Genomic DNA, 19,242 nt, shown 5'->3' on the forward strand with positions numbered 1-19,242 from the left:
TTTTCCAATTTAAAAACCTTACAACTACATTGCTGACATGAAAACTCCACTCACTCACAATCTATTCCAATCCCCCAGTGCACCCATATCTATACTAATCACAGTTTAACTTTTTTATTTACAAAGAGCTGTATAACTGAAAACTACTGCAAACAGCAATGTTCCAAACCATACCTGGGGCACTACAAGTAACTGTCCTCTTCTGGAATGCTGCTCGCTCATATAACTTGCCAATGCTATATGATACCCAATCTATCTAACTCACTAGTCTTATTATTCATGGGTATTATTATTATTATTTGTTACCTCCAGAGAATCCAAAGACTCATCGAGGGAGGGCATCTACCAACTGTCTCCACCACTCATAATTCACCAACTGACAGCAACTACCAATGCCATCTATCGCCTACCACCACCACCACTAGTATTTCCACAGGCAATCACAAACATCCATGCCCATGGCGAGATTCGAATTTGCAGCCTTTTGGCTGGTTAGCAAGTGGTATCTCCATATAATCCAAAGATCATGAGAGGCCCACTAATCGTTTTGCAAAGTACTTCATACTTCCTTTTCATATTTCTCTATAAATGCATTTAGTGACAAAACATTTCCATCCTTTCAAAAATCTAGTTTGCATCCTTGCTAATTACTCTTAATTTCTGGGGATGACTCATTGCTCTTCCCCACACTGCAGTCAAGAAATAATAATAAAAAAAATCATTGGCATCAATTGTATAGAACACTTTTAGGAAGTTATATCCATCATCTCTTCCACTTTTCCACCGTCAACCATTCTTACAATCCACATCTTTAAAAGGAGTATTCCATGCACACCTACAACCATCCACTTGCCTCTGGATCCTCTCCACCTTTTTCATTCCCAAGAAACTCAGCTGATGATCTGTGTACAGTAGTCCAGATGTGTCCATATCAGACTTATGAAGTTTACCTTTTATCTCTCTGTTGGTGTTATTCTTCAATAACCAGCTGATCCTGTGAGTTATTTTGCTACCTCTGGAATATGCCCTCTGAACTTCAATCCATAACCTCATTAATTCTTTGCAATCCAATTCCAAAAGTATAGTACAGAGCTGATGATCTTTTAATCCCAAAATGTATAATTTAAAATTATCACATTAAACTGGCAACCATTCACTTTTTTGATATAGTCAGCTCACTTACATCCCGCAAGAATTTCTATGCTACCTTTATTAACTATTGCCATACCCAGTTTTAGATCAGCAAATTGAATATTTCCATCCAGATCATTTCCTATATCATTAACTTACAAATTAAATAGTAAAAGCATGAGTACATAACTCTGTGGAACACTGCTATTCATCTACCTTCTCCTGGATTCTATTCCAACCACTGATTGAAATAAGAGTGCTTGATGTCTCTCCATCAGTCACCCTCTTTATCCATATCACCAACTCCATATTCATTCCGATTCATACAGTCTTTCATATGACATCTTATCAAATGCCTTTGCAAAGTTCAGCCGGAACATCATGTAACCACTTCCTGTATTTAATGTAGCTATTACCATCTTTTAAAAAAAAGTTACTGAGGCATAATCCTACTTTCATTATACAACACCATTCTTTCTTGTACAAGGAGACATGTGGAGTTTCCATAATTATAAAATCACACATGTGCCAAAATTCTGCATAATGCGATTTTTTTTTTTTTTTTACTGTGATACATATGGGATTTTATAATTACAAGTTATTCCTTGATGGTGAGTCTGCAACATATTGCTCTTCTATGATTTTCCTAATAGAAGAGCAATCTATTAGGAAAATCACATGGTAGAATGTCATTTTGAAAGAAATGCAGGTATGCTAAATTAATACCAGCCTTTGCTAAGATAAGTTATTAAATCACAAGGTAATTATAAAATTTATCTTGAAGCTAGCCATTCCCTGATTATGAGTTTCAGTCTATACCATACTGGTGTAAATGATGCTATGCAACATGTGTATCAGGTGTTGATTGGGTTAGATGTTAGTAAGACAGTGGATATGCATGATATAACACCACATATTTATAAGGAATGTGCACAACAGTTAGCTATGCCCTTGACCTGGTTATTTATTGAAAGTCTTGCAGTGGGAAAGGTTCCTAAGGAATGGAAAGAAGGCAAAATTGTACTACTCCACAAGCATGGTTCTAGGACAGAAGTTTCCAATTATAGATGAGGCTGTATAATTGCAGTTGTAGTGAAGGTATTGAGAGATTGGCTAGGAATAGAATTTTAGACGGGGTTGATAGACTTAGTATCTTTATGATGGTCAGCATGGATTTGTAAAGGCTAGGTCTTGTTTTAGCAATTTACTTACATTTTATGATAAGCTAATGAGCATGTTAAATAAGGGACAATCATATACAGTGATATTCTTGGACTTGGAAAAGCATTTGATAGATTACCACATAAGTTGGTGTACAAGGGATAAATAGCATATTGGTTCGATTGATTAGTGATTGGCTCTGAGCAATACTAGCAAGTTATGTGCAATGGACCAGTGTCTCATTGGAGGAGGGTAACTAGTAGCATTACCAAGGGTTCCTTTCTTGGACCTCTGCTGTTTAACTTGTTTGTAGATGATATATCATGTGGGCTGACTGGGGATCTTCATTTGTTTGCTGATGCAAAGTTGAGAATTAAGTAGCACAGCTGATGTTCATTCCCTGCAGTAACATTTGAATAGACTTTTGACATGAATAAAGCAGTGGGGTTGCAGTTTTAATATTAATAAGTGCAATGTATTGCATTTTGGAGTGCAGAAATATAAAGCTGTATACTATATTGATGTGCTGTACTGCAGAAAGTGGATGAGTTTCGAGATTTTGGAGTGATCGTTGATAGTAGACTGAAGTTTAAAGGGCATATTGCAAGTGCTGCAAAGAGCACACATCATAGTATCACTATGATAAAAAGTAGACTGACATGTAGACATAAGGAGGTAGTTGTGCCACTGTATTAAAGCATTAGTCAGACACACTTGAGCTATTGTGCTCAGATTTGGTCACCAAGATTTCATTGTGATGTGGAAACATTGGAGAAGGACAGAGTACAGAGATGAGTGATTAAGACAAAATTAGGGCTCCCAAAATGGTGATTATGGAGAGAGGTTGAAGGAATGTAGATTGCAGTTTGGTGAATAGGAGTTAAAGAAGTGATATGACAGAGGTGTTTAAGTTAATGAGGAGATTTTATCAGATTAATATAAGGGGATTATAAAAAGGAGTAGAAGGCAAGAGGCAAAGAACAAGAGGTAATTTCTGAAAGTTATGTAAGAGTGTGGTGAAGAAGGGTGTGAATAGATTTTTTAATTAGAGAATTGTGAGAGAATGGGAACAAATTGCCAGAATATGTTGTTAATGTAGTGAGTGTTAAGGATTTTAAGATTCAGGCTGATAAATGTTGTCAGTTGAATGAACCTCCCATGATGAGTCTGCCGACTCCATGGAGGGTGTAATAATTAATCTCAAAAAATGCAGGCACTAAAGCATTTTAAAAAAGTACCATTAATCAGAAGTATTCAACCTTACTGGAATGATCACAGAAAAATGCATCCAAATTACCTGCTTACAAATGGTAGCCTATCTATCAAAAACATTACCCCCCAGAAGAACTAAAAGGTACTAGCATGGAGCCATAGATTTACCATTTTGCACAAACAAATTCCCTATCTAGAATTTATGCACAACATTGAAAAGAATATCAATCATCTTTCTAGTGATGAGGCTAACATACTTCATTTTAAGGTCGACAAAGTTATTCATGATGCCCAACCATCATAACTGAATATTCCACTATTTGAATTGAAACCCTTGAAGCTGACAAAGGAAAACACCACCGTAGTCTTAGATTCCAAATCCTATGAATGTAAAATGAAATTACTCCTTTGGATTATCAACACACATTCTTAAATTAGTAGGGATCTACCAAATATCAACTTGATGAATAAATTATTTGATAAAATGAAGTCCACAAATCAAGAAACTATTAAAACTCAGAACCTACAATACAAGGCTCCTTCCCCAAGAATATGGTACACCAAAATTCTTATTATTTACAGCATCTCCACAGAGTCTAGAGACTCATCGTGAGAGATCCAAATCAACCATCATACACACAAATCCTATCATACCTCTTCTTGAATCCATTCACCATCAAGGAACTCACAACCAATTTTGGCAATCCATTCCACTCACTCACCATGCAAAAAATCTGGTCTACACACTCTTACACAACTTCCATGACTCCTACTTCTCAGACTATTTGTCATATACTGAAAAATTTCATTTGCATCACTTTTATGACTTGAATATCTTAAGTTTCTATCATGTCCCCTCTTTTCCACCTATCAACTAAATTTTGTAATCCACAAACCTTCAACCTAACCTCGTAGAGAGTATTCCACAGATTTGTCACCCTCTTGATTACTTGTCTTTGAATCTTTCCGGCCACCTCCTGGTCTCCAAGAAACCCAGGTGACCAAATCTGTGAGTAGTAGTCAAGGTGCAGCTGAATCATAGCTTATAAAGAGGGATAATAACTTCCTTATCTTTACTTGTTAGCATGTTTTTCAACATCAAGTAATTCGTTGAGCTATTTTACCAACTTTTGCAATATACCACCTGAACTTCTTCAGTCCACCATTAACCCCAAGTCCCTAAATTACATAAATGTAATCACATACTCAGACCTCACATGGAAAGATCAACCATCTACTTATCAAACTTTCATCTAGAACACATAGAAGAAAGAATCTTTGCTCTTGACCCAAGCCATCTACTAGGCTACAATACATAAATGACATGCTTGCAGTCACACAGAAACAGAATTCTATTTGGAAAATTCAATAATCCATATCCCCAAATTAAATTTAAACTATTATAGAAAAAGAACCAAGAGGAATTTCATTTCTAGATGTACATAACAAATGGAAATGGAATGGATCACTTTTTACATCTGTCTACTGAAAGCCAACTTCTATAAGACGCTATATTCAGCTTGCAATCCATCTCAGTATGGCATCAAAAAATCCTTGGCGTCAAGAGCACACAAAAATTTGATTCTCCAAACCATTGCTGGGATGTATTCATTTAGAACAAACAGCTGTTCTAAATGAATACATCCCAACAATAACAAAAAAGGACATTTAAGGGAGATTAGCAAAAAACCATCATCAGAAAATACTGCTGTCGTCAACCTAGTTCTAGATCTTTGCCATCACCAACATCTTAACTTCAAACACACAAATCAGCCTGTAATCGAGGCCTTCAAACACAAATCACCTCTGCAAGGTGGAAAGATTCTACCTTCCTTCCATTCCTATGACATTCACTGTAACAACACTTACAGGTATGCTAATGCTGCCCTTAATTCACTGGTGCACTCTTAAAATAGAGTGATCAAAGTTCTATCACTTTATTAACATTGAATTTACTTTATGCTATATTATTAGCATGATGTAATCCCTAAATTATCACATAAAATCTATTTTCTGAACAGATAATTGAAGGTATAACTAACTAAAGGTACAATTACATGGTGCTGTACCAGATGTTTGTTGTCTGCTGACCCATTTATTGTTAACAGAGGATTTAGTTACTTGAATATCGTAATTGAGACTACTGTACTACCTGCTCACTCACCAGTCCACCCATCATTCCCTTTGCACTAAAGTCTACATGATGTTCAAAACCTGGATGAAATTTAATAAATAATTATTCAGTTAACTCCTCATCTATAATCTCCAATGGATACCATTTTCATCCATTCATAATCATTGCTTTTACTGGGAAAATGTTAAAAGGATCACACACACACACACACTAATTGGAAAGCTTTAAAACAAAAGCTTTCCAGTTCATTTTGCAATATTAAACTGGCATCCTCACTCCTGTGCCCAGCCCATTCTCTCATTCTGTTCAAGTCTTCTTGCAAGGCCACAAGATCTACTCCTCACAGTCCATCTCAACTTTGCATCATCTGAAAATAGCTGTATATATCCTCATTCAAATCTTTTCCCAATATCATTAACATACAGGTTAAGCAGCAATGTCCCTTAGACATACCACTAGTGACTTTCCTCGTCTGAGATATTGCTTTCCCCCCCCCCCCCTCCACACACATAAAACTTGTTGATACCTATCAGACAGCCAATCTCCAATCCAATGCACTAGTCTAACATCAAATTCCATCCACTCTAGTTTGGCTATCAACTTATGTAGTAATCTATCAAAAGCCTTTCCAAAGTTTAAGCATACTACTGTGTATCTGTCTCACACATCCAATGCTGCTGTCACCTTATTGTAATAAGTAGATTCATAAAACATGACCTCCCATTAGCAAATCCATGCTGTCCATCAAAGATAATACCATTGTTGTCAACCCAATTGTGAATCCTGATTCTAATGTCTTTCCAACACCTGACACAGAGATTGGCATATAATTTGAAACTTGAATCTGTCACCTTCTTTTATCAAGTTGTACACAATCTTGCCTTCTTTCCACTCATTTGGAACTTGACCCAATGTAAGACTCATTAAATATGTCAGCTCTCCGGCACATTCCTTCAAAATACACAGTGATATATCATCAAGTCCCACAGTCTTATTATCAAGTTTGCTTAATTCCCCATATACCTCCTCCTCACTTAATCTATCCTCATCATCCATTGCTCTCAAATTTTCCATGATGTCACATTCGCAAGGATGAAAGACCTTTATGAACTGCTCATTAAATATCTCAACTATATCCTCTGTAGCAGTTGTCCTTATGCTATTTTCTCTGATCAATGCCATTCTACCATAATCGTTCTTATGTTTCCTGGCTACATATTGAAAGAACTCCCTAGGATATTTTTTGGGCTTAATTGGTTAACTACTGCTCATACTGCACTTTTGCTACCCTTACCAAGTCGCTCTCGTTGGCTGTTCTTTGTATTCCTCACAGAATTGAGTGAATTGTCACTCCTCTTACTCTCATGTTACCTTCATAATGCTTTTTTTTTCTTCATAACGTACTGCATGCTTAATCTTTTCATTCATCCATTTCACACCTAGCTCATCTAACCTTCTGACCTTTAGACATTGCTTCTACTAGATAGTTCCTGAATATCACTCAAACAGCACTGATCTTCTTTCCACCCAACTTCTCATTCCATGCTACAGCTTCATGCTGTCTCCTGAGCTTCTCATAATCACCAGCCTTGTTGTTCCACATATACCCTCTCCTCACATGGCTGGAAAGCACACAATGAATCATTTCATGATTACTAGAATTCATTACTTCTACTCTCTCAGATGGCAATGGAACACTTTGGGAAATGCTGATCTATGCAAATTAGCTGAAAGGATACAGATCCCTTTCAACATCATTTATGCAACAAAGTCTTTTATCCAGTCACTACTAACTTTGATGCCATTTATTCCTTCCAAAATTTATCACTTCATTGTGTCAAAGTCTTATGATTCCTTTTATTCACATCTCAAATTAATATAAGCTGCTAGTGTATTCTTTGATGTCTCATCCATACTAGCTCATTCTTCCCAGTAATCACTTAAGTCATTCATTTCATTCCCTACACACTTTATACTCTGCATGCACACTTGCTTTGTGTAATTCATTTCAAATCATATGTGCTGTCACCATTCTTGTTTTTTCTGAAGTACTAGGCCATGTTCTTTTCCCCTCACCACCAACTGTTTTCATCCTCATGCTATTCTTTTTACAGTATACAAGAGTATGAAAAATGAACCGCATTTAATTTCTGAATTATCAAGCCTGCTGCAAGTGAATGCAGTCTCCCTAGTATACGCTGCCTGTAAAGTTTAGCTGTGCAAATTTTACATAGCATTTTTTATTCAGGTATGAGAATGCTTTCAGTTGTTACTTCCAATAATAATACTTTCACTTTCCAAAAACAATATATGAAGTTTTCAATACCCTTGATGCAATGGTTTTACTATATTAAGTTAAAAAAAAAAACAAAAGAACTTAATATCAATGCCATTTCCTTCGTCTGAGAAATTTAGCCATTTCACACAAATATATTCTGTGCTCAGTTTTTACTGCAAATAACAAACAGAGGGCTACAATGAATGTGAAATAGATTGCAACTCTTATTAGTACAAACTTCACACCATGCAAATCTGCCCAATAGAATCCTACCACTCCCAGAAATGGTTCTAGTTCGCATGTTACTAGAAAATGTTTCTAGTTCTGCACAACTTTAATTTCTTGGGTAAGTTTGAGAAATTAAAGAGCATTTTAAAAAAACTGAAATGAAAAGAAAGTACTTTTCACACTTCCTACTTCATATTTATTAAAATAGCAAATTATTCCAAAACATCTCTGAAAGACCCCCCCCCCCCACACACACACACTTCAAAGTGGAGAACAACCAAAGATGAACATCTTTGGTTGAGCAAATCTTGTTCTGGGTAATACAAAGAAGGATATGTGCGAGTAAGAGGGAACAAGCAGTTAGTAACCACAAACAAAATAGATACAAAGCTCATAAATTTCTTTTCTATTCTTGAGAGACACTTGTGACATTAAATCAAGAATTATAAACATGTTAACACAAGAATATTTTAATGTTTGCCAAATATTTCAGTCTGAAACTAACAGACTAACATCAGTGGCTTGATAGGAACAGTTTTTACAAGATGGAATACAAACAATTGATCATTCAAAAGTAGAACGAGTTGTGTGATGTTACATTGCTAAGCATTAAAGAGAAGTAAATTTCAGAGTGATGAATAAATTATTGGTTTTAATTCACAATTTCATATAACAATTCTTAATTTATAAATTCAATTAAAGATAACATTAGACTAATGTAAGAATTAACGGTCTCAATTAAAAAAAAAAACTTTTAGTGTTTTTGAACTTTTAGCGTGTTATATATCTTTAGTTTTATATCTTTTGAACTTTTAGTGTGTTATCTGGATTAAACTTTCCCATATTTTTGACAAGGATATACAGTCATTTCGATTCAAGTTAGGGCATTGAAGTAAGACTTGAGCACTCTCTTTGAATAGGGTTCAAATTTATAGCGACATCTGTGTAGAAGGTTCATTCCTTGCTGCACCAATCCGGACTTATCGGATTTGTTGTGAAGAATGTATGATTGACGTTCTTGTATTCTTTTTTCTACAGAGCGTCCTGTTTGTCCAAAGTAAGAAAGATTGAAGTTACAAGGAACTTGATATACACCAGGCAGAGAACATAGTTGAGCTTTTATCTTTAGAAAAGGGAAATAGGTGGATATTTTGTTAATAGGGATATAAGTGGCTGTTAAATCATATTTCTATAGAATTCTTGAAATTGGTTCTGAAATCCCAGAAATATATGGAATTGGAACTCAAAGTACTGATTCTTTGTTGTTCTGGATTGGATTGCAGGAATCAAACAGATGTGTAGTTTTTTCAGAAAAGCCATTTAATTTCATGTGATGTTTGATAGTTGACAGTTCTTTCTGTAATTCATGGGGAGTTGAGCAATTAGTTCTAGTTTGTCGAATTAAACATTTTACGATTCCTGTTTTTTGATAAGGATGATGGGCAGATTGTTTGAGATTGCAACGTCCAGTAAGAGTGGGTTTTCTGTCAACTGTTGTCAGAATACCTGAAGGTAAGCAGATGAGGAGGATGTCTAAAAAGGATAACTTGTCTTTTTTAATCTTCATGGTAAACTTAATATGAGGATGTAAGGAATTGATTTTGGCTAAAAAGGAAGGTAAGGAATCTCTGTTGTGAGGCCACACTGAAAAGATGTCTATATATCTAATCCAAAAGGATGGTTGAGGGAATATAGATAAAAACAGGACATCTTCTAGATGTTCCAAATAAAAGTTTGCTAAAGCAGGTGAAAGTGGACTTCCCATGGCCATTCCTGCCACTTTGTTGTATAATTTGTTTTGACACAAGGGGTGCATCACAAAATCCAATAAGATACAAGCCACAACATTCTCTGGTCCAAGACTTGCCTTCAACACAGATGTCGCTATAAATTCAAACACCTATTCAAAGAGAGTGCTGAGGCCTTACTTCAACGCCTAACTTGAATCGAAATGACTGTATATCCTTGTCAAAAATATGGGAGTTTAATCTGGATAACACACTAAAAGTTTTTTTTTAATTGAGACCTTTAATTCTTACATTAGTCTAATGTTATCTTTAATTGAATTTATAAATTAAGATTGTTATATGAAATTGTGAATTAATGCCTATAATTTATTCATCACTCTGATGAAATTTACCCCACTTTAATTCTTAGCAACATAACATCACGTGGCTCGTTCTACTTTTGAATGAGCAATTGTTTGTATTCCAGCTTGTAAAAACTGTTCCTATCAAGCCACCGAGGATAGTCTGTTAGTTTCAGACTGAAATATTTGGCAACCATTAAAATATTCTTGTGTTAACGTGTTCATAATTTTTAATTATAAATTTCTTTATAATTACAAAAGCCACTTGATTTACCATGTTTGTAAAAATCTCATCTAGTAGTACCATCTTGCTAACATTCAAAGTTATTAAGTGAAATAAGTCACCAAATATAACAACAAATTTGCTTAACTAGAAATTTTCAATATGAAAATTTCTAGTTAAGTTTCATCACTATTTTCTTAAAAGGTATTCTTGTTTCTTCAATATAAATGAAATGGACTAAAATGCTATACCATTTATAAATACAAAAAAAATACTAACCTTCCTCAACTCCTGTTACAATAGATGCAAAATTGTCATCTAATAGAATCATATCAGCAGCTTGCTTACTTACATCACTTCCTGAAATTCCCATAGCCACTCCTACAAAAATGAAATTGTAATTTAGAAAAATATTTTTGAATACAGATGTTATACCTGCTGAAATCTTTATAAAAAAAAATAATTTCTGAGGCAGAAAATTTATAAAAAGTAATTTCTGAAAGCACTTCATCATAATAAAGACTTTCCATCAAAATTTGTCTTTAAGCACACATAAAACAGAAAATGTCAGCAATTTTCACAATTTTTTGTGCATAAATTTCTTACGAACTGATATTTAACATGACTTCATTAAAATTCAAAAATATTTTATTTGCAATCATATTTTATTCTCAATATTATTGATTAAATTTTGCTTTATTATTTCATGATTCAATTAGTTACTTTCCAACTTTCCAGGGAATTATTCATTGCAAGGGGTCTCCACTCAGCCACTACCATTCATTGAACACAAGTGCATGAAAGGCATTCCACTCATCCACCATTCTCAAAAATTCTTCACTTGCTTGTTAACTGCCCTTAAACTTCCATCATTGGCCTCTTGTAATACCAAAGAAATCTGCACCCATGACTAGGGGGAAAAAAAAAAGTTCCCTAACATCTATGAATCAGATTTACCAAATTTAGTAGTATATTCTAGCTCTCCTCTTTTGACATATTTCACTTATATTTTGTTATTGACCAAAGTACTCTTTCTCCCTCTTCACCACCACCAACACAGGGGAAATAGCAGTAGAAAGTTCTCCCACTTGGTTATAAGGTAAATTATACCTGACAAGAAATTATGCTATTCAGTTCTTTATCCAAGTTTAAGTAAACAAAGTTTGTGCATGAAATGAAATTTCTTCATATGCAAACTTGGTCTGCTTATACATGGATAAAGGATTGAATAATAATATTATCCTTATTATTACCATAATTATTATTATCCCAATGGAGTCAGACTCATTTAGAAGGTCCCTTTTGTCACACACACACACAGCTGAACACATTCAAATTCTCTGTAGACACTACACTCATGCAATCAGAGGTGTAGCTAGGGAGGGGCGGAGGGGGCGATCCACCCCAGGCAGCACTTTGAACCTTTTTTTTGAACTTTTGCAGTTAATTCTAAAATACAGTCTCGAGAACTCATTTCCAAATATTGTAATACTACTATGAATTTTCCTCCCAATTGCTGTGAGTGTTGCTAGTTGTGAGAGTAGTTTTTCTAAATTAAAATTGATTATGAAATAGACTTCGAAAATGTCAGACAATTTTGCTAACAGAAGAGCAAGAAAAATAACATTTTAGATTCTTGAAATTAAGGTTTTACTTCAAAAATAATTGTTTTAATTTATTTCCCTATACGTGGTTTGACTTTTTGTAGTATTTTTGGTGCGTATTGAGAGGGGCGGAAAACTCGGGGATCACCCAGGGCAGCAAAAGCTCTAGTTACACCACTACATGCAATGCATTCCAATCATTCACAACTCTCCATGCAAAAAAACTTCCTTCTCAGTGTTGCTCACTCCTTCCTTATACGGCTTCAAGGAATGACCTTTGTTCTCCCACCATTTTATGCAAAACCTCTAATGTTAAGCCTTTAACAACATTTATGTCTTTATCATATCATCTCTTATTCCTATCCACTAGATTTTGCAAATTGCATCATCTCAATCTTTCTTCATATTTAACATTCCAGAGATCAGAAACTATCTTAGTCAATCACCTCTGAACCCTCTCCAACATCTCTTCCTTTTGAAACCAGGTGACCAAATTTGTGCACATTAGTCCATATGTGGCCTAATGAAGGCCTTATACAATGAAATCAGAATCTCTTTACTTCAAGTTAGTCCTCATCATTCTCAGAATTCATTGTGTTGTCCTACAACTTTGGTAATATGTTCTCTAGTTTTCAGATCCTTATCCATCATCAACCCAAGATCTCTTATTTCCTCCACCTACAACAATATATCCCTACTAAGAGTAAATTCTACATTGAACTGGCATCCTCACTCCTGCTCAGCCCATTCACTCAGTCTATTCAAGTCTTCTTGTAAGGCCCCAAACATTAAATGTAAACATTATATATTTAAGTGTTACTGCATTATAAGTTGATAGCTAAACTAAAGTGGATGGTGTTAGATATTAGACTAGTGTATTGGATTGGAGATTGGCTGTCTGATAGGTATCAACAAGTTGTATGGGGGATGGCAACATCCCAGAAAAGGAAAGTCACCAGTGGTATGTCTTGGGTATGTTTTAGGACCATTGCTGTTTAACCTGTATGTTAATGATATTGGGGAAAGATTTGAATAGGGATATACAGCTATTTGCAAATAATGCAAAGTTGGGATGAACTCTACTCCTCACAGTTCAGTCACCCTCTTTGCCTGTTCTTTGTATTCATCATGGAATTGATTATTTCCACTCAACTTATGTTGCCTCCATAACCTGTTCTTTTTCTGTATTGCATGCTTTATCTCATCATTCATCCATTTAACACCTACCTTATTTATCCTTCTCACCTTTGGAATACATTTAAACATTGCTTCTACTAGGTAGTTCTTGTATATCACCCAAGCAGCACTGATCTTCTTTCCACTCAACTCATTCCATGCTACAGCTCTCTGCTGTCTCCTGAGCTCCTCATAATCACCAGCCTTGTAGTTCCACATATACCCTTTCCTCACAGAAGTCCTCACACTGCCAGCAACAACTCGTGTGTTGAGGCTTAAGTGTTGCAAGGACATCGTGTTGGAGGCTTAATGGAATTTAAACAGCACTCTGAAAGGATTAAAACTGATTTTAATACTTCCAATATTTCATATTAGTCACTGAGACATCTTCAGGGATTAACAAAAAAAAACTAATATAACATACATACAAATGAAACAAAACTAAGCTAAATACGTGGGTAATTCTGAAGTCCTATCTAGGTGGTACACCTTCTATGGGTGATTGTAGGTTGCCTAGAATGTAAGGTGGGATTTCTGATAATGTTTTCCAAATATTTGGAAGTTTAATGCAACCAATATTTATTTAGAATCTGTTGATTTCTGAGTGCTGCTGTAGATTTTAAAAATAGTCTTTCTTTTTTGAATTTACTGTGGTTGGGCATGGTGGTTTTTTTCAGGAGATCCTGTGGGTTGTATCCAAAACATGGTCTGCCAGGCCAGACTGACCACATAATTGGAGATGTATGATTTGTGTTATTCTAAGAAGATGGTTGCTGATCTACTTATCTATCCAAAGTACACCAGCGTGCAGGAACAGGGTACTTTCTAAATTCCAGGCACTGAGAGAGGAGGGAGCTGATCTTTGGTAGAACAGATAAGGTTAACAAGTTTACAGAGGTTGTATTTTTTTTTAAGGACTTAGCTTTTTTTCTGATGTGCCACAGATGTAAGGTATGGTGATGGCATTTTTGAACTCCTTCTGAAGAGATGGTTGGGAATGGGAAAGGAACTGATTATTTTTTTTTTAATTCTGTAATCGCTGTAGCCATTGGAGAGGAAGGTGTGTATGTGGTTGAGTGCAGATGAAAAGGCAGTTCCAATGGAACAAAGATTGTGGGCTCTCTTGGTTAGAGTTTTAATAATGCCATATTTTTGAAAGGGGTGATGGTGGGAGAGTTTATGAATGTATCTGCCTGTGTGAGTAGGTTTTCTATATATATATATATATATATATATATATATATATATATACACACACACACACACACACACACACACACAGTGAAGGAAAGTTTACCATTAGGAAGGCATGCAACTAAGGTGTCTAGAAAGAGTAAACTACTGTTATTTCCTTTTCCATCGTAAACTGGATTCTTGGATGTAGGCTGTTAAGGTGACTGAGGAAGGAGTTTAATGTGTCTGGGCCATGAGGCCAAATAGAGAAAATTTTAAAAATCAGTTCAGATGAACTGGCTCAATAACACCACTGCTTCTGCTTTACCATTTTTCTCATCCTCTATTGAATTCATTAACTTCCCACTTTGCTAGTTTTTTTTTATCTTCATTTCACTATGTTAGCATTCCTATTTTCATTGCTTTGATGCTTTTTAGCAGTTATCACTCAAGTCTCTCTTCACAGACAAAAGGATGGTTGTCCATTTTTCTCTCTTCAGTATGAGACTGACAACCTTTCTTTTGCTCTCTCAGATTGACACAGGAAATTAGATTCTGAAGCATATACGTAATCAATAATTTGCAATTCCATCTGATCTCGTATGGAGTTAGCAAGGTTTTTATCTCCTAGAAAGTGAGGTTTATCATCCTACACACACACACAGGCAACTAGCCATTAGTACACATGCAATTTACAGACAAAATGTGTTGGAAGTTTTTCCACTTGGTTATAGTATAAATTAAAGATGCCAAGAAATTATATTCTTGGTTTAATCAACCAAACAAGGTTTGTGCCTGAAGTAACTTCAGGACTGGGCAAGTCTTATATAGAGGCTAATGACTTCACATCCCTTGCCTTAATATCCCATGATATAAAGCATATCCATACATACATGAATAATGCTGTGCATTATGGAAAGGATCACTACCAAGACCGGTTTCGATCTTTCTTAAGGTCTCATCAATGGGAGTCAGACCCAGAAGTCATTAGCCTCTATATACAAGTTGTCCACTTCTGAAGTTACTTCAGGCACAAATTTAAAGATGCCAAGAATTTATATTTTTGATAAAGGATTAAAACAAAAATATAAATTCTTGGCATCTTTAATTTATAATATAATGGAGAGAAAAAACTTTAAACATCTATCTCTAATCGGCACTCGTGAGGCAACTGTAGCGGCAATGTGTAAGAAGAGCTCTGGATTCAGATGTTATTCTTGAAATAATTAATTGTATATGAGTGATTGAGTAAGAGCTGCTATAACAGTTGTGCACTACTAGTATTATTAGTGTGTGGGATATTTTGCCTAAACTTAATTACAAATTCATTGTTATTAGACCTTAGAGTAGTAACCAGCAGAGGAAAGATGGCAGCGGCTTTGTTATTGCATGACTTTAACTTAGACTTCAGTTGTTTTGTGAAGTGCGAGGTGTGCTACATGTATTCTTTTGATTACATACATGATTTGTGGACATTTAGGATAGATGGAAGGAGGGTGTGTGCGTAGTGTGAGCTAAATGAGGATTTGATGAGTGCTAACATGAATTTGATAACAACATGTTAGTAGCAAGAATGTCGCAGGAAGAATGAGTGGTTGTTCGAAAGAGAAGGATGATGTGAAAGAAATGCGAAAAATTGTTAAAAAATCATTGAAAAAGGAAACAAGTGATTTGAAAACCGTAATGGATGGTAAAAAAGGACGAAAGGACATATTCTGAAGGATTGTGCCAGGGAGTGAAACCTGCTTGACATTTTTTTAATACAAGTCTTGCACTGGGTCAAGTTCCTAAGGAGTGGAAAGAGGGCAAGCGTATGTCACTTCATAAAGCAAGTGATAGAACTCAAGCATCAAATTATAGGTCTATCTGTGTGTCAGGTGTTGTAGTTAAGTTGTTGGAGAAGCTTGTGAGAACTAGAATCCAGAATTGGGTTCACAACAATGGTATTATCTTTGATTACAGCATGGATTTGCTAAAGGGAGGTCATGTTTTAGTAATCTACTTATTACAATAAGGTGACTGCTTCCTTGGACAGATTAGAGGAATACACAGTAATACTTAGATTTTGCAAAGGCTTTTGATTGACTATGAACTTATGTGGTAATCTAACTAGAATGGATGGGATTGGATATTAGATTGGAGACTGGCTATCTGATAGGTATCAACAAGTTGTATATGGGGGGAGCGATATCCAGGAAAAGGAAAGTTACTAGTGGTGTGCCTCAAGGATCTGTTTTAGTGCTAATGCTGCCAATATCATTAACTTGTATATTAATGATATTGGTGAAGATTTGGATGGAGATGTTCAGTTGTTTGCAGATGATGCAAAGTTGGCACGAACCATGAGGAGTAGAGAAGATGTTGTGGCATTGCAAGAAGACTTGAATAAATGGAGTGATTGGGCACAGGAATGGGGATGCGAGTTCAATGTCACAAAATTTAAGGCTTTAAAATTTGAAAAACAAATGGGATGCAGAATTTATGCTTGGTGAGGATATATTGTCAGAGGTGGAGGAAATAAGAGATCTGCAGGTGATAGTGGATAAGGATCTGAAATTTAGGGGGACACATAGCCAAAATTGTGAAGACAACACAAAGGCTTCTGGAATGATGCAGAGGACACTGATTTATAGAAGTACGGAGTTTCTTGTTCCATTGTATAAGGCTTTGATTAGACCACACATGGACTATTGTGCCCAGATTTGGTCACCTGGTTTTCAGAAGGACAAAGAGATGTTGGAAAAGGTCCAGAGATGACTGATTAAGGTAGTTTTTAACCTCTGGAAAGTATGAGGAAAGATTGAAAAGATGCAATTTGCAGAGTCTGGGGGACAGGAGGAAGAGGGGAGATATGATAGAGACCTTGAAGTTGGTAAGCAGTTTTTATAGGATCAATGCTGGAGAGGTTCTACAGAAAATAGTGGGAGATCAGGGGAGAACCAGAGGTCATACCTGGAAACTATATAAAGATGTGAGTAGGGGAGTGGGAATCAGGCTTTTTTTCATGCAGAGTTGTGAATGATTGGAATTCCTTTCCTGAGTGTGGTGTCTGCAGAAAATTTGAGTGTTTAAAGCATGGTATGATGAGCTGTGTGTATGATAAAAGGACCTCCCAGATGAGTCTGATTCCATCGGGGTCTTGAGTGATAATAATAAGGTATGACGTCTTTTGGCTACTTGTATATGTAAATATGATTTCTGCATTACTTGAACCTTAGTATCACTTCTGGGTCTGACCCCCACTGATGAGACTTCAATAAGCATATGATAAACATCCCTCCCCCTTCACTTTTTCACCCCAATAAAGGTGGAAACAGTCTGGGTAGTGACCCTTCCCATAATGCTATGCATTATGGGAAGGGTCACTACATTATGAGATACTAAGGCAAGTGATGAAGTCATTAGCCTCTATATACAAGTGGCCCAGTCCTAAAGTTACTTTTAGGTGCAAATCTTGTTTGCTTACATTTGAATAAAGGATTAAACCAAGAATAGAATTTCTTGGAAATAGCATCTTTAATTTATACACAAAATCTGCTACTAGTAATGGTTGATGGCATGTGTAGTTGATGGATTGTGACAGACTGCGTAGATGGCAGGTTGTATGTGTGTGGAGGGAGTGCTGATCTGGGATGAGTCCTCAGAAGAAGTGCCATGTATAAGTTGGGTGATAGCTTATTAGGTAAAAAAGTATGTATATCTAGTAAAAAAGCCCTTGATGTAATTCAAAATGTCAACAATAATTCACTGTAATAGTGATTAATGCTGCTGTTTTTATGAAAAATTTCTGGTAATTGTTCCTTCTCACATTCTTCCTTTGCCTTATGATCCTCCTAAAGAAAGTCAGGTAAATCAATGCTGACTGGGTCCATATTAGTTCTATTTAATGCCTGTAGAAAACTAATCTACAGTGAAATTTTAATGAATACTGGGATTTTGAATTTATTGCTCATTGCACTTTTTAGATGTAACTGTTTATGCCAAAAAATTCTTACTGTATGCAAGTACCAAATAGTAAATCTGGGCTAAAAGGTAAAGTTAACCCAGATTTACTATTTAGAAAAAAAAAAAAAAGTGCTTTTTTCTGGACTAAACCAGCCATTGCATAGATCAAAAATTTATCCATTACATAAACTTGGTCTACATATATCAAAGTGAAGTAGAGAGATGGATGGCTATAAAATATATATCTTATACAATTTTTCTACAAAAAACAAAATGTCTACAAAACAAAACTAAAAACTTTTTCTGATGATCATTACGTTTTGAGTACATAAGGAGATCTATACAAATTAATTTCTATGCAAGTTCTACACAAATGAACTAAATGAATACCATGCAAGTAATATTCTTCCTTATGCTTGTCTATTTAGATGAATTGTTTTATAATGTAAATTATCAAACAACTTCTTTTTTAACAAAAAAAAGTAAATACATCATATACAGACCTATATCAGCTTTTTTAAGAGCTGGAGAATCATTGACACCATCTCCAGTTACAGCCACAATGGCACCTTGCCGTTGACAACCTTCCACAATGATTAACTTTTGTTGAGGTGATGTACGAGCAAATACAATTTCTGTGTGATATTTCAACAAATCATCCAGTTCAACAGAAGTAAATTCACGAAGCTGGCCTCCATGAACAACAGCTGCTTTGGCATCTCTAAAAATAAGAAAAATAATGATACTGAATTCTGAATTCCCTGAACATTTTAGTGAGAAGTACAGTTTTCTGCAATATTTTCAAGTAGTTGAAGTATTTTTAATGTGTGCTTTGGGGGGGGGGGGATACCCAATCCAAACAGATTACTGCAACTAAAAAAGTCAACT

The 19,242-nt window shown here is 35.5% G+C and overlaps 1 protein-coding gene across 3 annotated transcripts in view; it reads right to left on the reverse strand.

Annotated features, from left to right (window-relative positions):
* The window catches only part of LOC150097892 (sodium/potassium-transporting ATPase subunit alpha-like), a 221,532-nt gene that overhangs the window by 73,863 nt on the left and 128,427 nt on the right, over positions 1-19,242 (reverse strand). For all 3 annotated transcript variants that reach the window (XM_090405971.1, XM_090405968.1, XM_090405969.1), the window contains exons 14-15: positions 18,858-19,075; positions 10,736-10,837 (exon numbers count right to left, since the gene is read on the reverse strand). In XM_090405971.1, coding sequence (XP_090262097.1) covers positions 10,736-10,837; positions 18,858-19,075 — 320 coding nt within the window. The remainder of the gene's footprint in view (positions 1-10,735; positions 10,838-18,857; positions 19,076-19,242) is intronic.

Source organism: Typopeltis vanoorti, chromosome 16 (genome assembly GCF_054136105.1).
Source record: "Typopeltis vanoorti isolate ZY-2024b chromosome 16, IOZ_Tvanoo_1.0, whole genome shotgun sequence".
Lineage (NCBI taxonomy): Eukaryota > Metazoa > Arthropoda > Arachnida > Uropygi > Thelyphonidae > Typopeltis > Typopeltis vanoorti.